Source organism: Lipophrys pholis, assembly GCF_963383615.2.
Source record: "Lipophrys pholis genome assembly, chromosome: 23".
In the NCBI taxonomy this organism is placed as follows: Eukaryota; Metazoa; Chordata; class Actinopteri; order Blenniiformes; family Blenniidae; genus Lipophrys; species Lipophrys pholis.
Window position 1 is genome coordinate 760,214 of NC_137645.1, and position 12,410 is coordinate 772,623.

At 52.3% G+C, this 12,410-nt stretch overlaps 4 protein-coding genes across 5 annotated transcripts in view; 2 read left to right on the forward strand and 2 right to left on the reverse strand.

The window, feature by feature from the left end:
* Nucleotides 1-688: 688 nt before the first annotated feature.
* On the reverse strand, nucleotides 689-3,111 carry cpb2 (carboxypeptidase B2 (plasma); the record flags this gene model as incomplete). Its single annotated transcript, XM_080492689.1, has 11 exons — nucleotides 689-1,219; nucleotides 1,293-1,377; nucleotides 1,463-1,665; nucleotides 1,733-1,823; nucleotides 1,892-2,002; nucleotides 2,088-2,192; nucleotides 2,260-2,361; nucleotides 2,440-2,548; nucleotides 2,629-2,753; nucleotides 2,821-2,896; nucleotides 3,035-3,111. 11 exons carry the CDS (start codon nucleotides 3,109-3,111, stop codon nucleotides 1,005-1,007), a joined length of 1,299 nt encoding a protein of 432 aa, XP_080348815.1. The 3' UTR covers nucleotides 689-1,004.
* Nucleotides 3,112-3,306: 195 nt separating this feature from the next.
* alg11 (ALG11 alpha-1,2-mannosyltransferase) lies at nucleotides 3,307-6,126 on the forward strand. The gene is made up of 5 exons (XM_080493280.1): nucleotides 3,307-3,356; nucleotides 4,081-4,302; nucleotides 4,371-4,742; nucleotides 4,825-5,390; nucleotides 5,462-6,126. The coding sequence occupies exons 1-5, from the start codon at nucleotides 3,310-3,312 to the stop codon at nucleotides 5,743-5,745; spliced, it is 1,491 nt and encodes a 496-aa protein (XP_080349406.1). The 5' UTR covers nucleotides 3,307-3,309; the 3' UTR covers nucleotides 5,746-6,126.
* A 440-nt stretch (nucleotides 6,127-6,566) lies between these two features.
* spp2 (secreted phosphoprotein 2) lies at nucleotides 6,567-8,137 on the forward strand. Its single transcript, XM_080493335.1, has 6 exons — nucleotides 6,567-6,698; nucleotides 6,773-6,900; nucleotides 6,987-7,109; nucleotides 7,666-7,776; nucleotides 7,878-7,926; nucleotides 8,001-8,137. Exons 1-6 carry the CDS (start codon nucleotides 6,635-6,637, stop codon nucleotides 8,096-8,098), a joined length of 573 nt encoding a protein of 190 aa, XP_080349461.1. The 5' UTR covers nucleotides 6,567-6,634; the 3' UTR covers nucleotides 8,099-8,137.
* A 136-nt stretch (nucleotides 8,138-8,273) lies between these two features.
* raph1b (Ras association (RalGDS/AF-6) and pleckstrin homology domains 1b) overlaps nucleotides 8,274-12,410 on the reverse strand; it is a 33,973-nt gene continuing 29,836 nt past the window's right edge. For both annotated transcript variants that reach the window (XM_080493120.1, XM_080493119.1), the window contains one exon: nucleotides 8,274-12,390. In XM_080493120.1, the coding sequence (XP_080349246.1) occupies nucleotides 9,874-12,390 (2,517 nt within the window). In that variant the 3' untranslated portion in view covers nucleotides 8,274-9,873. The remainder of the gene's footprint in view (nucleotides 12,391-12,410) is intronic.

Below are 12,410 nucleotides of genomic sequence, written 5' to 3' on the forward strand. Positions count from 1 at the left end.
ATAGCCTTACCAAAAATGCTGAAAATATGAAAAAATGAGCTGATGATGGAAATGGGTCAGAAATGATGGCAAGGCTATAGCCTTACCAAAAATGGTGAAATTCTTTCAAATTGGGATGATGATGGAAATGGGTCAGAAATAATGGTAAGGCTATAGCCTTACCAAAAATGCTGAAAATATGAAAAAATGAGCTGATGATGGAAATGGGTCAGAAATGACGCTATTTCTCTGTAGGTTTACACAGTGGTAGTAGTTGCTACTTTTGACCACCAGAGGGCAATCTTCCATGTCTCAATGGACAGCGCCCCTCGATTTCTCGCCCTCTTGTGGACAGATCCGGAAATTACAACTATGGAACAGACTTTCACCAGTTTGCCCTGCAAAGAAGATTGTAGGACGACGTCCTTTTGCTGAAACAGATGGTATAAAGGTTTGATCTGCAACTGTTTGGAACATTTCTACTTTCACAATGGCTCTAATTTCCCAAACTTTGTATGTTTCAGAAAAGAATAATTGAATCTCAGGTTAAAGAGTTAAAAACACTCTCAAAGCAGAGCCAAAACACTGACATTAATGCCACAACAACTTAAATTTGACAGACTCTCCCTTTACAAAAATGCTTCATGAGAGTCACAGAGTTTTTATTTGCATCCTTCACATTTAATCAACCTTTTTGGACTCGGGGCTGTAAAGGCGGGATGACAAAAGGCAGTTTAAATACACAGAAGATGTACTGGAATTGGTCATGTATATAGATATACACCCTGAATATTACATTTGAACTATTTTCCTCTCATTTATGTTTATGTTGTGATTGCAAACTCATAATGCTACTATATATATATATTTATATATATGAAAAAATACACCACCTTCCGTTTTTGATGAAGAAATACAGGAAATAACAATTAACACAAAGGCAATATTTAAATTATTATGAGCTCATGACTTCGTGAAACTAAACCTTGATGTAAAACTCTTCAGTCACATGTGAGTGAAGCAGCCTAAACACTCTGGGGGGGCCTTGTAGGAGCTTGTGTTTTCTCGAGAACCTTTCGAGCAATGATCTTCGTCGCCAGCAGAGCTTCACTGCAGGCGCTGGAAATCTGAGATGGAGGCAGCAGGAAGCCGTAGCGCCCTCGATCCTGGAGCTCAAACGTGAAGGAGTACTTGATGCCCAGGTTGTACGCCCAGTCATCAGAACCACCGGGGGCCAGATCTGAGGATTGGATCTGATCAGGAGAGCTTGAATTCAGGTATGAAGGTTTCTTTATTTAAAAGATGGGACTCACAAATGGTCTTTGCTCCAGCACCATATTTGTAGATGTTCCTGTAATGTCTTCGGATTTTCTGGGCCGCTTCCTGGGTCATCTCAAGCTTCAGGAAACAGGAGAATTCACAAAGATGCTTCAGGAACAAGTCAATGTTATTTGATAATCCCTGGTTACACTGGACAACCAACCAAGTCCCTGTGATTCTCTGCTTCCTCCAGTTTGTAGGAATACGGGAAGAGCAGCATCTGGGAGTAGGAGTGGATGGTAAGGTAGAGCTGAACCGAGTCCTTGTGGCTGCGCAGGAAATCGGCCACGGCCTGCGACTCGGGTTCGGATTCGGGGAAGGCGCCGCAGTATATCTCAGTGCAGGGATCAGGCGACGCCCCCTCGGCTGGGAAACAGGAGCAGCTTGTCTCACAGATGATACCGACTTTATATTTGTGGGGAGGAAGACTTACTGCACCAGTTGGCGTCAAAGTTTCTGTTGAGGTCGACTCCGATGCAGCTGCTGCCCTGACTGACGGAGCGGTTCTTCCTCCACATCCTGTTCTGGGACAAAAACCATCAAGTCAACAAGACGTCCTTCACCAAGTCCTGCTGAACGCTTCGTCTCTTACTGTGGTCCATGTGTACTCGTATCCATCAGGGTTCAACACGGGCAGGATGTAGACGTCCATGTTGTCCAGGATGTGAGTAATGTCTGCGTTCACACGGTAGAATGACAAAGACTGGCAGAGAGCGGGGGGCAGGGATGTCACTTCAGTTTCAACTGGCGATGCAAACAAAGCATATCCAAAGTGCAGATGTACTCACGTAGTGTACAAACCATAAACAGAACGCAGGAGAGACCCACTCTCTGGCATGGATCCCGCAGTCCAGCCACATGGCTTTCTTGTCTGGATTATTATTCATAGACAACTGAGGAAAAAAGATCAGAAGTTAATCTGATTCAACAAACGATTGGATGAATCAATATTAGATTTACCTTCAGGGCGTAAAGTGGTCGCTTCTCATATGAAGAGCCAATGAGTATGACTTTGACGGTGTTGGGGTTGTCGTGTGCCGTCCGGTTTATCCAGTAATAGATCTACGGTGAAGACAGTGGTTATAAACTGTACTTGTGTTGAATCCCCGTCTCACACAGAGCCAACAGTGAAACGCCTACATCCTCCAGGCTGTGATACCGCTCGTAGAAGGTGGAGCTGCTTCGTGGGTCGGTGGTGTCGTTCCTCGTCTGCATCTCAATCAGCTCATTGGCGTTTTCCAGCAACACCCTGAAAGAGACACACAAACACAAGTCACTGACCCGCAGGCAGCTGGAGTATGTGAGATCAGACAGGCGGCGGCGGCGTACTGGTGTGTGATGGCGTTGGTCTGCAGCAGACCTTTGACGGTTTCTGAGCTGTTTGCAGGCACATAAAGGTGAACCTGACTGTCCTCTTGGATGTGCTGCCATGAAACGGGCTGCCACAAGGCTGTCTGGAACAAACATCTGATGTTGTGATTCAAAAGAGGAGTGCAAACACAAGGAGTCGTCAAGATTTACCTCATACTGGGTCGATATGTTCCTCACCACGTCCACTTCCTCTGGTGTTTTAGGGGTGATCGCTAGAATCTGATCACTGGATGAAGAGAAAACAGCAGTTTATTTACAGAAAGCAACAAACTTCGGTCACAATCAGGTGCTTGCGTAATTGTGTCACTCCTCCATTCCTCTGTGGATGGAAATCGGTGATCTTCAGCTTTTCCCAGATACTCACCGAGTCTCGGTGCAGCGTCCAGGCTGCAGGAGTGAATCCACGTGAATTAAAACCAATAAAATGAAAAGAGTCGTCATGATTTCGGGATCAGACTGAGAGGAATGACAGAGGTTTGCTCAAACGGTGGGGGTAGGGAGCATTATTGATTCAATCTGTGTTTATTCAGAAGTTGAACTTTACTTTGGGAAAAGGGTTGTTGTAGTGACACCTCCTGGCCTGCAGGGGGCGAGACGTGGCTGGAAGAGGGGAGGTGAAAGGTCACATTTGTTTCCAAGATGTCGGGGCATGATCAGCTGGTGTTGTGTCTCTGCGAAATTACAAGGTAAGGTTCATCTTTTCGGACGTTAAATCGTGTAAATCTGGAGACAACGAGGAGATTTTCCGGTTCGTTTGGCTGTCGGAGCTTTTTACTGACGAACAGCTGCTTTTAATCCAGCAGCAAAAAGCGAAACATGATCGATCCGAGGGGATAAAAACTGTTTTTTCTTGCCTGTGACATGCTAATGATGAGTTTCTAGGTATAGTTCTATGTAAATGTTACCAAAACAGCCAGCTAAGGCTCCGTGTGTTACTCATTCACCAACTAAACAAAGAAAACATCTAAAGCAGACATGAAATATCTTGGAAACGTATTTAACCATTAAAACTGGTGGGAAGTCTGAATGTTCCAATACACTCGAGTCTAATGATCATAGTCACCCCTGGTTTATAAAGTCACAGCATTTAATTCAGTTATATATTCATAAAGACCCAAATACAACAGTCATCTAAAGACATTATAATAGAGAGAAACCAGAGGAGGAGAAACCTGCAGAACCAGGCCCGGAGGAGGAGAAACCTCCAGAACCAGACCCAGAGGAGGAGAAACCTGCAGAACCAGGCCCGGAGGAGGAGAAACCTGCAGAGCCAGGCTAATTAGTGACATGTCACAGTGAAACATGGGGTTAGAAAGGAGAGAAGCTCAGTGTAGATCTAAACTTATAGCAGCTTCACCAGGAAATGGCCCAGAATGATCTGAAGACACGACCCGTCTCCATCTGTTCCAGGTTGCTGTGGAAGCTGCTGCTGCCGCTGGTGTTCCTCTGCCTGCTCCTGATCGCCCTCCTGCTGCTGCTGCTGCTGGCCGTACGATTCGGTCTGCAGAGCTTCAGGAACGCCCGACGGGCGAGAGACGGCCGGCCCGCCGTGGCCTTTTTCCACCCCTACTGCAATGCCGGTGGCGGGGGGGAGAGGGTGCTGTGGTGTGCCATCAGAGCTCTCCAGAACCGGTAAAGACGGCGATGTCACAGGTATGAAGTCCCACTACCTTCTGCTCATGTGACACCTCGCTCCACAGGTACGCAGACATCAATTTCGTGGTCTACACTGGCGACCTGGGCGTCACAGGGCAGCAGATTCTGGCAGGAGCACAGCGCCGCTTCAACATCGTCCTCCCCCGCCCGGTGCAGTTTGTGTTCCTGAGGCACCGGCTGCTGGTGGAGCCCAGCCTGTTCCCTCACTTCACCCTGCTGGGGCAGAGCGTGGGCTCCATCTTCCTGGGCTGGGAGGCCTTGACGTCGTTCGTCCCGGACATTTACATCGACTCCATGGGGTACGCCTTCACCCTGCCTCTGTTCCGCTACCTGGGCGGGTGCAGCGTGGGGAGCTACGTCCACTATCCCACCATCAGCACCGACATGCTGTCTGTGGTGCGAGAGAGGAACCCCAGGTAATCACCGCGGCAGTTTGTGTGTCTTCAGTGTGTGGACTTTGCTTTGTAACCCCTCAGTGGCATGGTGTTCCTGCTCCAGGTTCAACAACGCGGACTACGTCTCCAACAGTCTGTTCCTGAGTGCCTTCAAGGTGGTGTACTACTGCCTGTTCGCCTTGCTCTACGGCATGGCCGGCTCCTGCAGTGACCTCATCATGGTCAACTCCTCCTGGACCCTGGACCACATCCTGTCCCTGTGGCGCTCCCCCAACCGCACCAGTGTGGTCTACCCGCCCTGCGACGTCAGCGCCTTCCTGGACATCCCCCTAGAGGAGGACGGCGACAGGAAGTGCCACTCCATCGTGTCCGTCGGGCAGTTCCGGCCGGAGAAGGACCACCGGCTGCAGATCAGAGTGTTCAAGAAGGTTCTTGACCGGAGGAGGGAGGGGCTGGGGGGCAGGGAGGCGCTGAAGCTGGTCCTGATTGGTGGATGCAGGAATCAGGAGGACGAGGACCGGGTGCTCATGTTGAGGGGCCTCTGTCAGGAACTGGGCGTGGCCGACAGGGTGGAGTTCAAACTCAACATACCGTTTGAGGAGCTGAAGAGAGAGATGGAGGAGGCGACCGTCGGCCTGCACACCATGTGGAACGAACACTTCGGAATCGGTAAGACGCCAGACTCACCTTTCACCTGTCCAATGTCTGACGTTTATGCTTCTTGTGTTTTGCTCCGGCAGGCGTTGTGGAGTGTATGGCAGCGGGGAAGGTCATCCTGGCACACAAGTCGGGCGGCCCCAAGCTGGACATTGTTGTACCTTTCGAGGGAGGTCAGACCGGCTTCCTGGCCGAGGACGAGGACGGATACGCAGACGCCATCGAGAGGATCCTCGCTCTGCCGCCGGCCGGCCGCCTGCACATCAGACGCAACGCCCGACAGTCTGTGGCTCGCTTCTCCGACCAGGAGTTTGAAGCCTGCTTCCTGGCCGCCATGGAGCCTCTGATAGGAACGCTGGAGCGATGAGACCAGGACCGTGTTCAGAGCTGGCGGCAGGACGTGACCATGGGGGTGGGGGCACAAACACATCGGATCCAAGTCGTGTTTTCAGGGATTTCAATCATTCCCACCAGTTAAACTATTCGTGTGCAGCACCTCAACTTTCAATGTGACGAGCGTTTTAGTTGTAGGACATTTCTTTGTGGTGTTGATTCTTGTTGAAGCAAAGGAGGTTCTGTTCATGTGCAGAGAAATACTGTAAAAGAGGTGATAAGTCCACCGTTTACAGGATGTCTAATATTTCCAAAGTCCGAAGTATTTTCATTACGAAGGATGAATGTAAGTAAAGTTTTGTGGTTTATAAGACAATCTACATGTAATTGTAAATAAACATTCCTCTGTGATCTGCGTGCTGCGGTTTGATTTGGCACATGAAAGAAGCCTGTCACAGAGGACTGGCCACTTTCAGGTCTGTGGTTTTTAATTCTGATGCGAGTGTGAGGGACCAGGGTGTAACCTGGCTTCACCCAGTCAGCCCGGATTGGCTCCAGCAACCCACAACCTTCATTTTCCTCCACAACCAGTTCACAAAATGCAGAAAAACAACTGTAATCTTAAAACTTGTGCGTGTAATAGATTGCACAGTAAGATGTTTATTCTACGATCATGAAGAAATCCTATAAACAAGTCCGACTTGTAACTTTTATCAGCAGACAGGATCACAATTTGTTCTGCTCATTTAATGTGCGATCAATAGTGCTGGACAAAGGTTACAAGAAAGAAACTCGACAAACAGGTTTTTGATGAGGTCATGGAGGGCGGGAGGCGGTGCCAGGGTTTTTACCAGGACACATGAGGATTATATCTAGGGGAGGTAACGGGAAGGCCTGGGCATTACAGTCTGAAGCAGGTGGAGATGAAGCCCCTTGTGGTGGTGGTGGTGGTGGTTCTGGCTGCGCTGCACTCTCCGGGGTGCACAGGTGAGTGCTGCTCTACTCTCATTGCTCCTACATGCAGCACCTGGTGCTGAACTTTGCCCTCTGTGACCCTGTAGGCCTCCCTTTGCGTGACTCCGAGCTGCAGGCTGCAGCAGGCCGGGGCCTGGGGGCGGCGCTGGCACAGGTCAACTCTGTGTACGCAGTCAGCCGCCTCTACAGGGCGACCCGGGCGTCCGTCTCAAAGGTGATTCTGCTCATATGAGGCGACACGGTGGCTGTTTGACCTCCGTGGTGTCAGGCGCCAGACGATATGTGTGTGTTTGCGTGCAGGTGATCCCAGTCGGCCTGGACACCGCCGACCTGCTCATGAAATTTGGCATCAAGGAGACGGAGTGTGCAAAAGATTCCAGAAACGACTCACAGACGTGTGCTTTCAGGCCTGGTTTCTTGGTGGTGAGATGTTTGAAGACCTTCACGGCAAAATGGAAATCGACATATCCCCGTGGCAACGGAAGCAAAACAAACTGAGAAAACTTATATATGTTCTAATAGGTCAATTCGAGTTGTTCAGTTCACTTCCACACTATACAGTGAACTTCATGAGTCAAACAAATAAAGCTCTACCTGTGAAGACTGCCATACTGTCAACCACCACGAGAGGGCCAAATTGAGACTGAGCACTTCTACCACTTAACACTATTCTAATGTAAAAAACTAAAACTTTATCTTAAAATTGTAGGATTACATTTTTGATTGGAGGGCCTGCACACTAAGCTGAACTGGAAACAACTATAGAGAGATCTACACTTAGACTACTGTCATAATTTCATAATTTAAACTGCATTTTAGGATGAGTATTAGCAGCATGGAGGCCAATCGATATATTTAAGGTAAAAACAGCTAATATAGTATTTGTAATGATATTTGGTCTGGTGGGTCACATGTCACCTGACTGACCGCTGGATGTGATTTTACTGGGATGTCTCTCCTCTCTCCACCTCTCCTCCAGCCCTCCTACTCCTGCTCCACCCGGGTCCGGATGACCACTACCTCATCCCAGGTGGTGTCCCTCAGGTGTGGCCGAGACAGCAGCTCCAGCAGCTCAGAGTCCAGTGAGGAGGTCAGAACTATGTTAAGACAGAGATCACACAATACCTTTGAGTTTTGTATTATTTCTAATACATATAATTTAACACGTGTGCAACAAACGGACCTTTATAGGTGTTGTCGAGAGGGAGGAGCCACTTCATTGTCCCAGTTGTAAACAGAGGTAAACAAATATTTACATGTAATGAGAGAAAATTAACAAGTTCATACCATAATAACCCTCTTCACTGTCCACAGAAACTCCTCCACCCCCCACCTTCCCCAATCACTTCCGTCTCGGCCCAACAGAGGGCGTCCAGCCCCGAGGAGACACTTTCAGCAACTACCTGGAGTGACAGCTCAGCTCACTTCCATTAAAACATTTCACACATCATGTCTTGTCTGTTTTCACTGAACGCGAACAGGTTGTCTGAGGAAGTTGCAGGGCAAAGCCACTAGGGGGAGCCTTAAGTCCACCACAGAGGTCAGAGATGCACAAGACAAATGAGGAGTCTGACACAGGTTCAAGTCTGGATTGAACATTTATATTGTGATTTTCAGTTTAAATGCAAGAGGAAACATCGACTCTATCGGCAACCATTTTTCTTCACTTCGTTTGGCCCCACATGTTCACATCAGCACATCAATAACTTACAGACTGTAACTAGCAGACGTGGCCCCGTTCAGGACGATGATACTCAGGAATGAGAAAGCAGAGGCTGAGAGAGTAGAACCCCTGCTCGGAGGAGGCGGGGATGTAACAGTCGACTCTGAGGCCAGGCAGGTGAAATGTCAGTCATGTGTCATGCGGGCAGACCAGGACATGTTGAGAATGACTTCCTTGAAGGCGCCACTGCTGGAGTTGAAAGGAAAACCCTTCCTGTCATAACTTCCACCCCCGTGTGCTGAGGCAGCAGTGGCACGGTGAAGAAAACTAAAGCCAACATTCAGGCAGGTGATAACCGTCATCCACGACACGTTGCACGCGCTGTACAGTGCCCACACACATGAATCTTTTTTCTTTTTTTTTTTGATGGAGGGCAAGATGTGGACTCCGCATGTCCGAGATGTTCTGCTTCCTGCAGGGACCGACAGCGGCTGCAACTGTACAGGTACAAACTGAAGGATAAGGTCCAAATCAGGCCGACACACAGGGGAACGCACACAGTCCACCAAGATACACCACCAGAGGCTCCAGCTCCATTTTACACTCAAGTCCATTACATGATTTGCATTAAATTAACAATAAAAACAAAAAATAACAAGTGGATTGTTTTTTTTTTCTTCCTGTTTCACGGTCCAGACTCGGGAAGATGTCTCCTCTGTGCAGGACTTTGGGAATAAGGCTTCCTTCAGATTTGCATTTGCCAAGAGATGCTAGAAACAGACAGATTTCAGTATTTGGATTCATCGACTTCATTTGTGTTTTTCAAAAAAGCGCCTTCGTTATACATTCCATCACGTCCCTCCCATGTTGTTCTGCTCCAAGTCGTCATTGACCAGCTAATAAAAGACACTTGTAAAAAAAAAAAAAAAAAAATCCTTCCATTCGTCAGTCATTAAATATATTTCATATAAAAGCAAACCCATGAAGGACTTCCCTAAACTACTTCACCACCATGTAATCACACACACGCACGCACACAATGCATGCATGCATCTCCGGTCTCTGCTTCTCGCTCGCCCCCTCTCTCTCTCTCTCTCTCTCTCTCTCTCTCTCTCTCACACACCAGAACAGCTTCATGATTTCCAGCTGGTTGTCACACGATGTCCATGCAGGACCGGAGCACGTTGTTTCTCCTCTCCGGTACGCGGCGCAAAGAAAAGCCAACACATAATCTGGATTCAGTTAACTTCAATCTGGGGGGGGGGTTAACACCGGGGGGGGGGGCGATGCAGTGTGTGCCAGAGAGTTTAGACAATCACAATCACTTCCTGTGACCTCAAACTTACCTGCTCCAGCTTCACCTGCACCACTGCTGCCTATCCCATCAATCCAGCAACACTAACATGATAAAAAAAAGCAATAATTGACCATCGTCTGGTTTGGCTTGTGGTTTATATGCAGTGGTTCTCACTGTGATCCCAACAGAACAGGAGGAGTCCAGGAATCCACCGACACAGACGGAGTTCAACACTCTCCAGTGAGTTTGGTGGTGTCCCCCCTCTTGGGCGGGGCAGGTGGGGGTCCTCGTCGTAGTGTTGCATAGCCTGAGATGTTCCCGGACATAAAGCCGCCGTTCCCGCCGTTGCTCTGTTTCCCCTGGTCCAGGAGAAGCTCGGGGGGCGGGGGGGGCAGCGCCATGTCGTCCATCGTCCCCGCGGGGTCACACCGGCCCGAGTTCACCGAACTCTGGCGGCCCACCGACTTTCGCTTCAGTGTCCGGTTGAGATCCTCTAGGAAGTTGGGCTGGCCCGAGCCGCCTTTCGGGGAGGTGGGCGGAGGGGGTGAGAGCGGGGGGGGCTCGGGGGTGGTGTTGCTGCGCCGCCCCAGCGTGGGCGGGGGAGTCTTTTTCAGAGAGCTCTTCCCCCACGTGGGGTTGCTGACCAGTGAGACGGGCGGTGGAGGGGGCGGAGCCTGAGGCTGAGGGTTGACCACGGCCACCCGGGGGGGTCCCCCGCTGTGGGTGTCGTTACCTGGAGGAGGTGGGGGAGGGAAAAGGTCGGAAGCTGGAGGAGGAGGAGGAAAGTAGGCGCATTCTGGAGGAGGGGAGGGGAAGTCGCCGCCGGACTGCTTGGCCTGGCTCACCTTGGCCTGCAGGGCCAGAGGCAGGTGGGACAAGTTGAGCTTTCCTGGCTTTGGAGGAGCTCGCGGTCCAGTGGAGGGGTCCCTGGAAGGAGATCCAGACGAGGAGGAGGGGGCACATGTTGAGGAGGAGGGGGCGTGGCTCTGGGGAGCAAACTTACTGAGTAAGTTCTTCCTGGACTCCTCGTAGGAGGCAGAGGAGTCGCCCTTCATGCTGGAGTTCCTCTGCGGGGCCGGAGGAGGCCTCTTCAGCCCGATACTGCTGGAGCCGGGCGGCGACCTCCTCAGGGGGGAGCCCAGGTTTCCGGGGGGCAGGGGGGGAGGGGGTGGGGTGGGGCCTGTGACAGGTGCTGGGGGAGGTGGAGGAGGAGGAGGAGGAGGAGGTGGAGGAGGTGCAGGGAAGCTGCTGTTGTTATCAGGGGGGGGAGGAGGGAACTCCGGGGACTGCAGCTGTTGGCCTCCACCAGGCTGCCATTTTGGTTTGGTTTTCACTGCGGGGGGGGAGAGGGGGGCTTTGGGGCTCTCTGTGTGGTTGGCTATTTGGCACGACGCTCCCGGAAACTGACTGGCCAGCTGTTTCACCATGGACATGGTGGGCGGGGCTGCGCTGGAGATGGACGTCGGTTTCGAGAGGCTGTGCTGCTTTGGCAGAGTGGGGGGGGGTGGGCCGGAGGCATGGCCCGCCTGGAGGCTGAACTGCTTCTTCAAAGATGCGGGTGGAGGAGGAGGTGGTGGAGGTGGTGGGGTCGGGCCACACATGGCAGCAGGAGGCGGGGCGGGAGGGAACGGGGAGACGGGCGACATGGGCTTGGGGGTGGCGTGAGGGAGGAAGCCGGGGGTGAAGGTTTTAGGGGGTGCTGGCGGTGGCGCAGGAGGAGGAGGGAACTGGGAAGGTACAGGGAACTGCTGGGGAGGAGGAGGAGGCGGCGGTGGGGGCGGGGGTGGAGGAGGTGGGGGTGTAGGAGCCGGGGCAGGTGGCGGGGAGTCCTCCAGCCTTCCGTTTGGAGACGGGAGGTCTCGCGGCGGGCTGGGGAAGCGCTCCTTCAATACCTGCTTCAGCCCGTTCTTGAAAACAGGTTGAGTCGTGGCAGCCGGGGCGGAGAGAGGTGGAGGGGGAGGAGGAAATGCAACGCCGTTCGTCAGCAGTGCAGGTGGAGGAGCTGGTGGCGGCGGTATGAAGGCAGGCGGCGGCGGGATGAAGGCAGGCGGCACCGCCGGGCTGGGCGGGCCCAGCCTGAGCACAGCCATGGCCGACCCAGGAGTGGGCATGGAGGGTGGAGGGGGCGGGGGAGGTGGAGGCGGGACATTAGTCCTTGCTGCAATGTGATTGACGTTGGGTTTGGCGACCTGCGCTGGTGGCAGAGGGGGGTTCATGGGGAGCACCGGCTGGCCCAGCGCCTTGATGTGGCCCATGAGCTTGTGGTTGACGGCCTGCGACGCCTTCTGGTTCTGCAGCCTTGTGATGGTGCTGTACTTGTACATGGTGGGGGCCGGAGAGTGGTACGACACCGTCTGGACTGAGGGTGGTGGTGGAGGAGGGGGAGGAGGAGGCGGGGGCGGTGGCGGAGGGGGAGACGGGGGCGCCAGCGGCTGCTGCTGCGCCGGCGGTGGTGCATGGTTGAAACCGCTGACGGGCTGCGGCTGCGGCTGCTTTAGCGGAGACTGTGGCGCCGGCGCCTGGGGGGATGACGGAGGCTGATGAGGAGACGGAGGCTGCTGCTGCTGCTGCTGCTGCTGCTGCTGCTGCTGCTGCTGCACCTGAGGCTGATGTGGGGGCTGCAGCTGCACCGGAGCTTGCGGGGGCGGCGTCAAGGCCTGGTGGTCCATTGAATGCTGGCTGTGATGGCGGTGGCTGTGGGAGGCGTGCGGCAGCGTGGCCCCTCGAGACGCCTCCATCCTCATCTGCCAAGAAAAGACGGGGC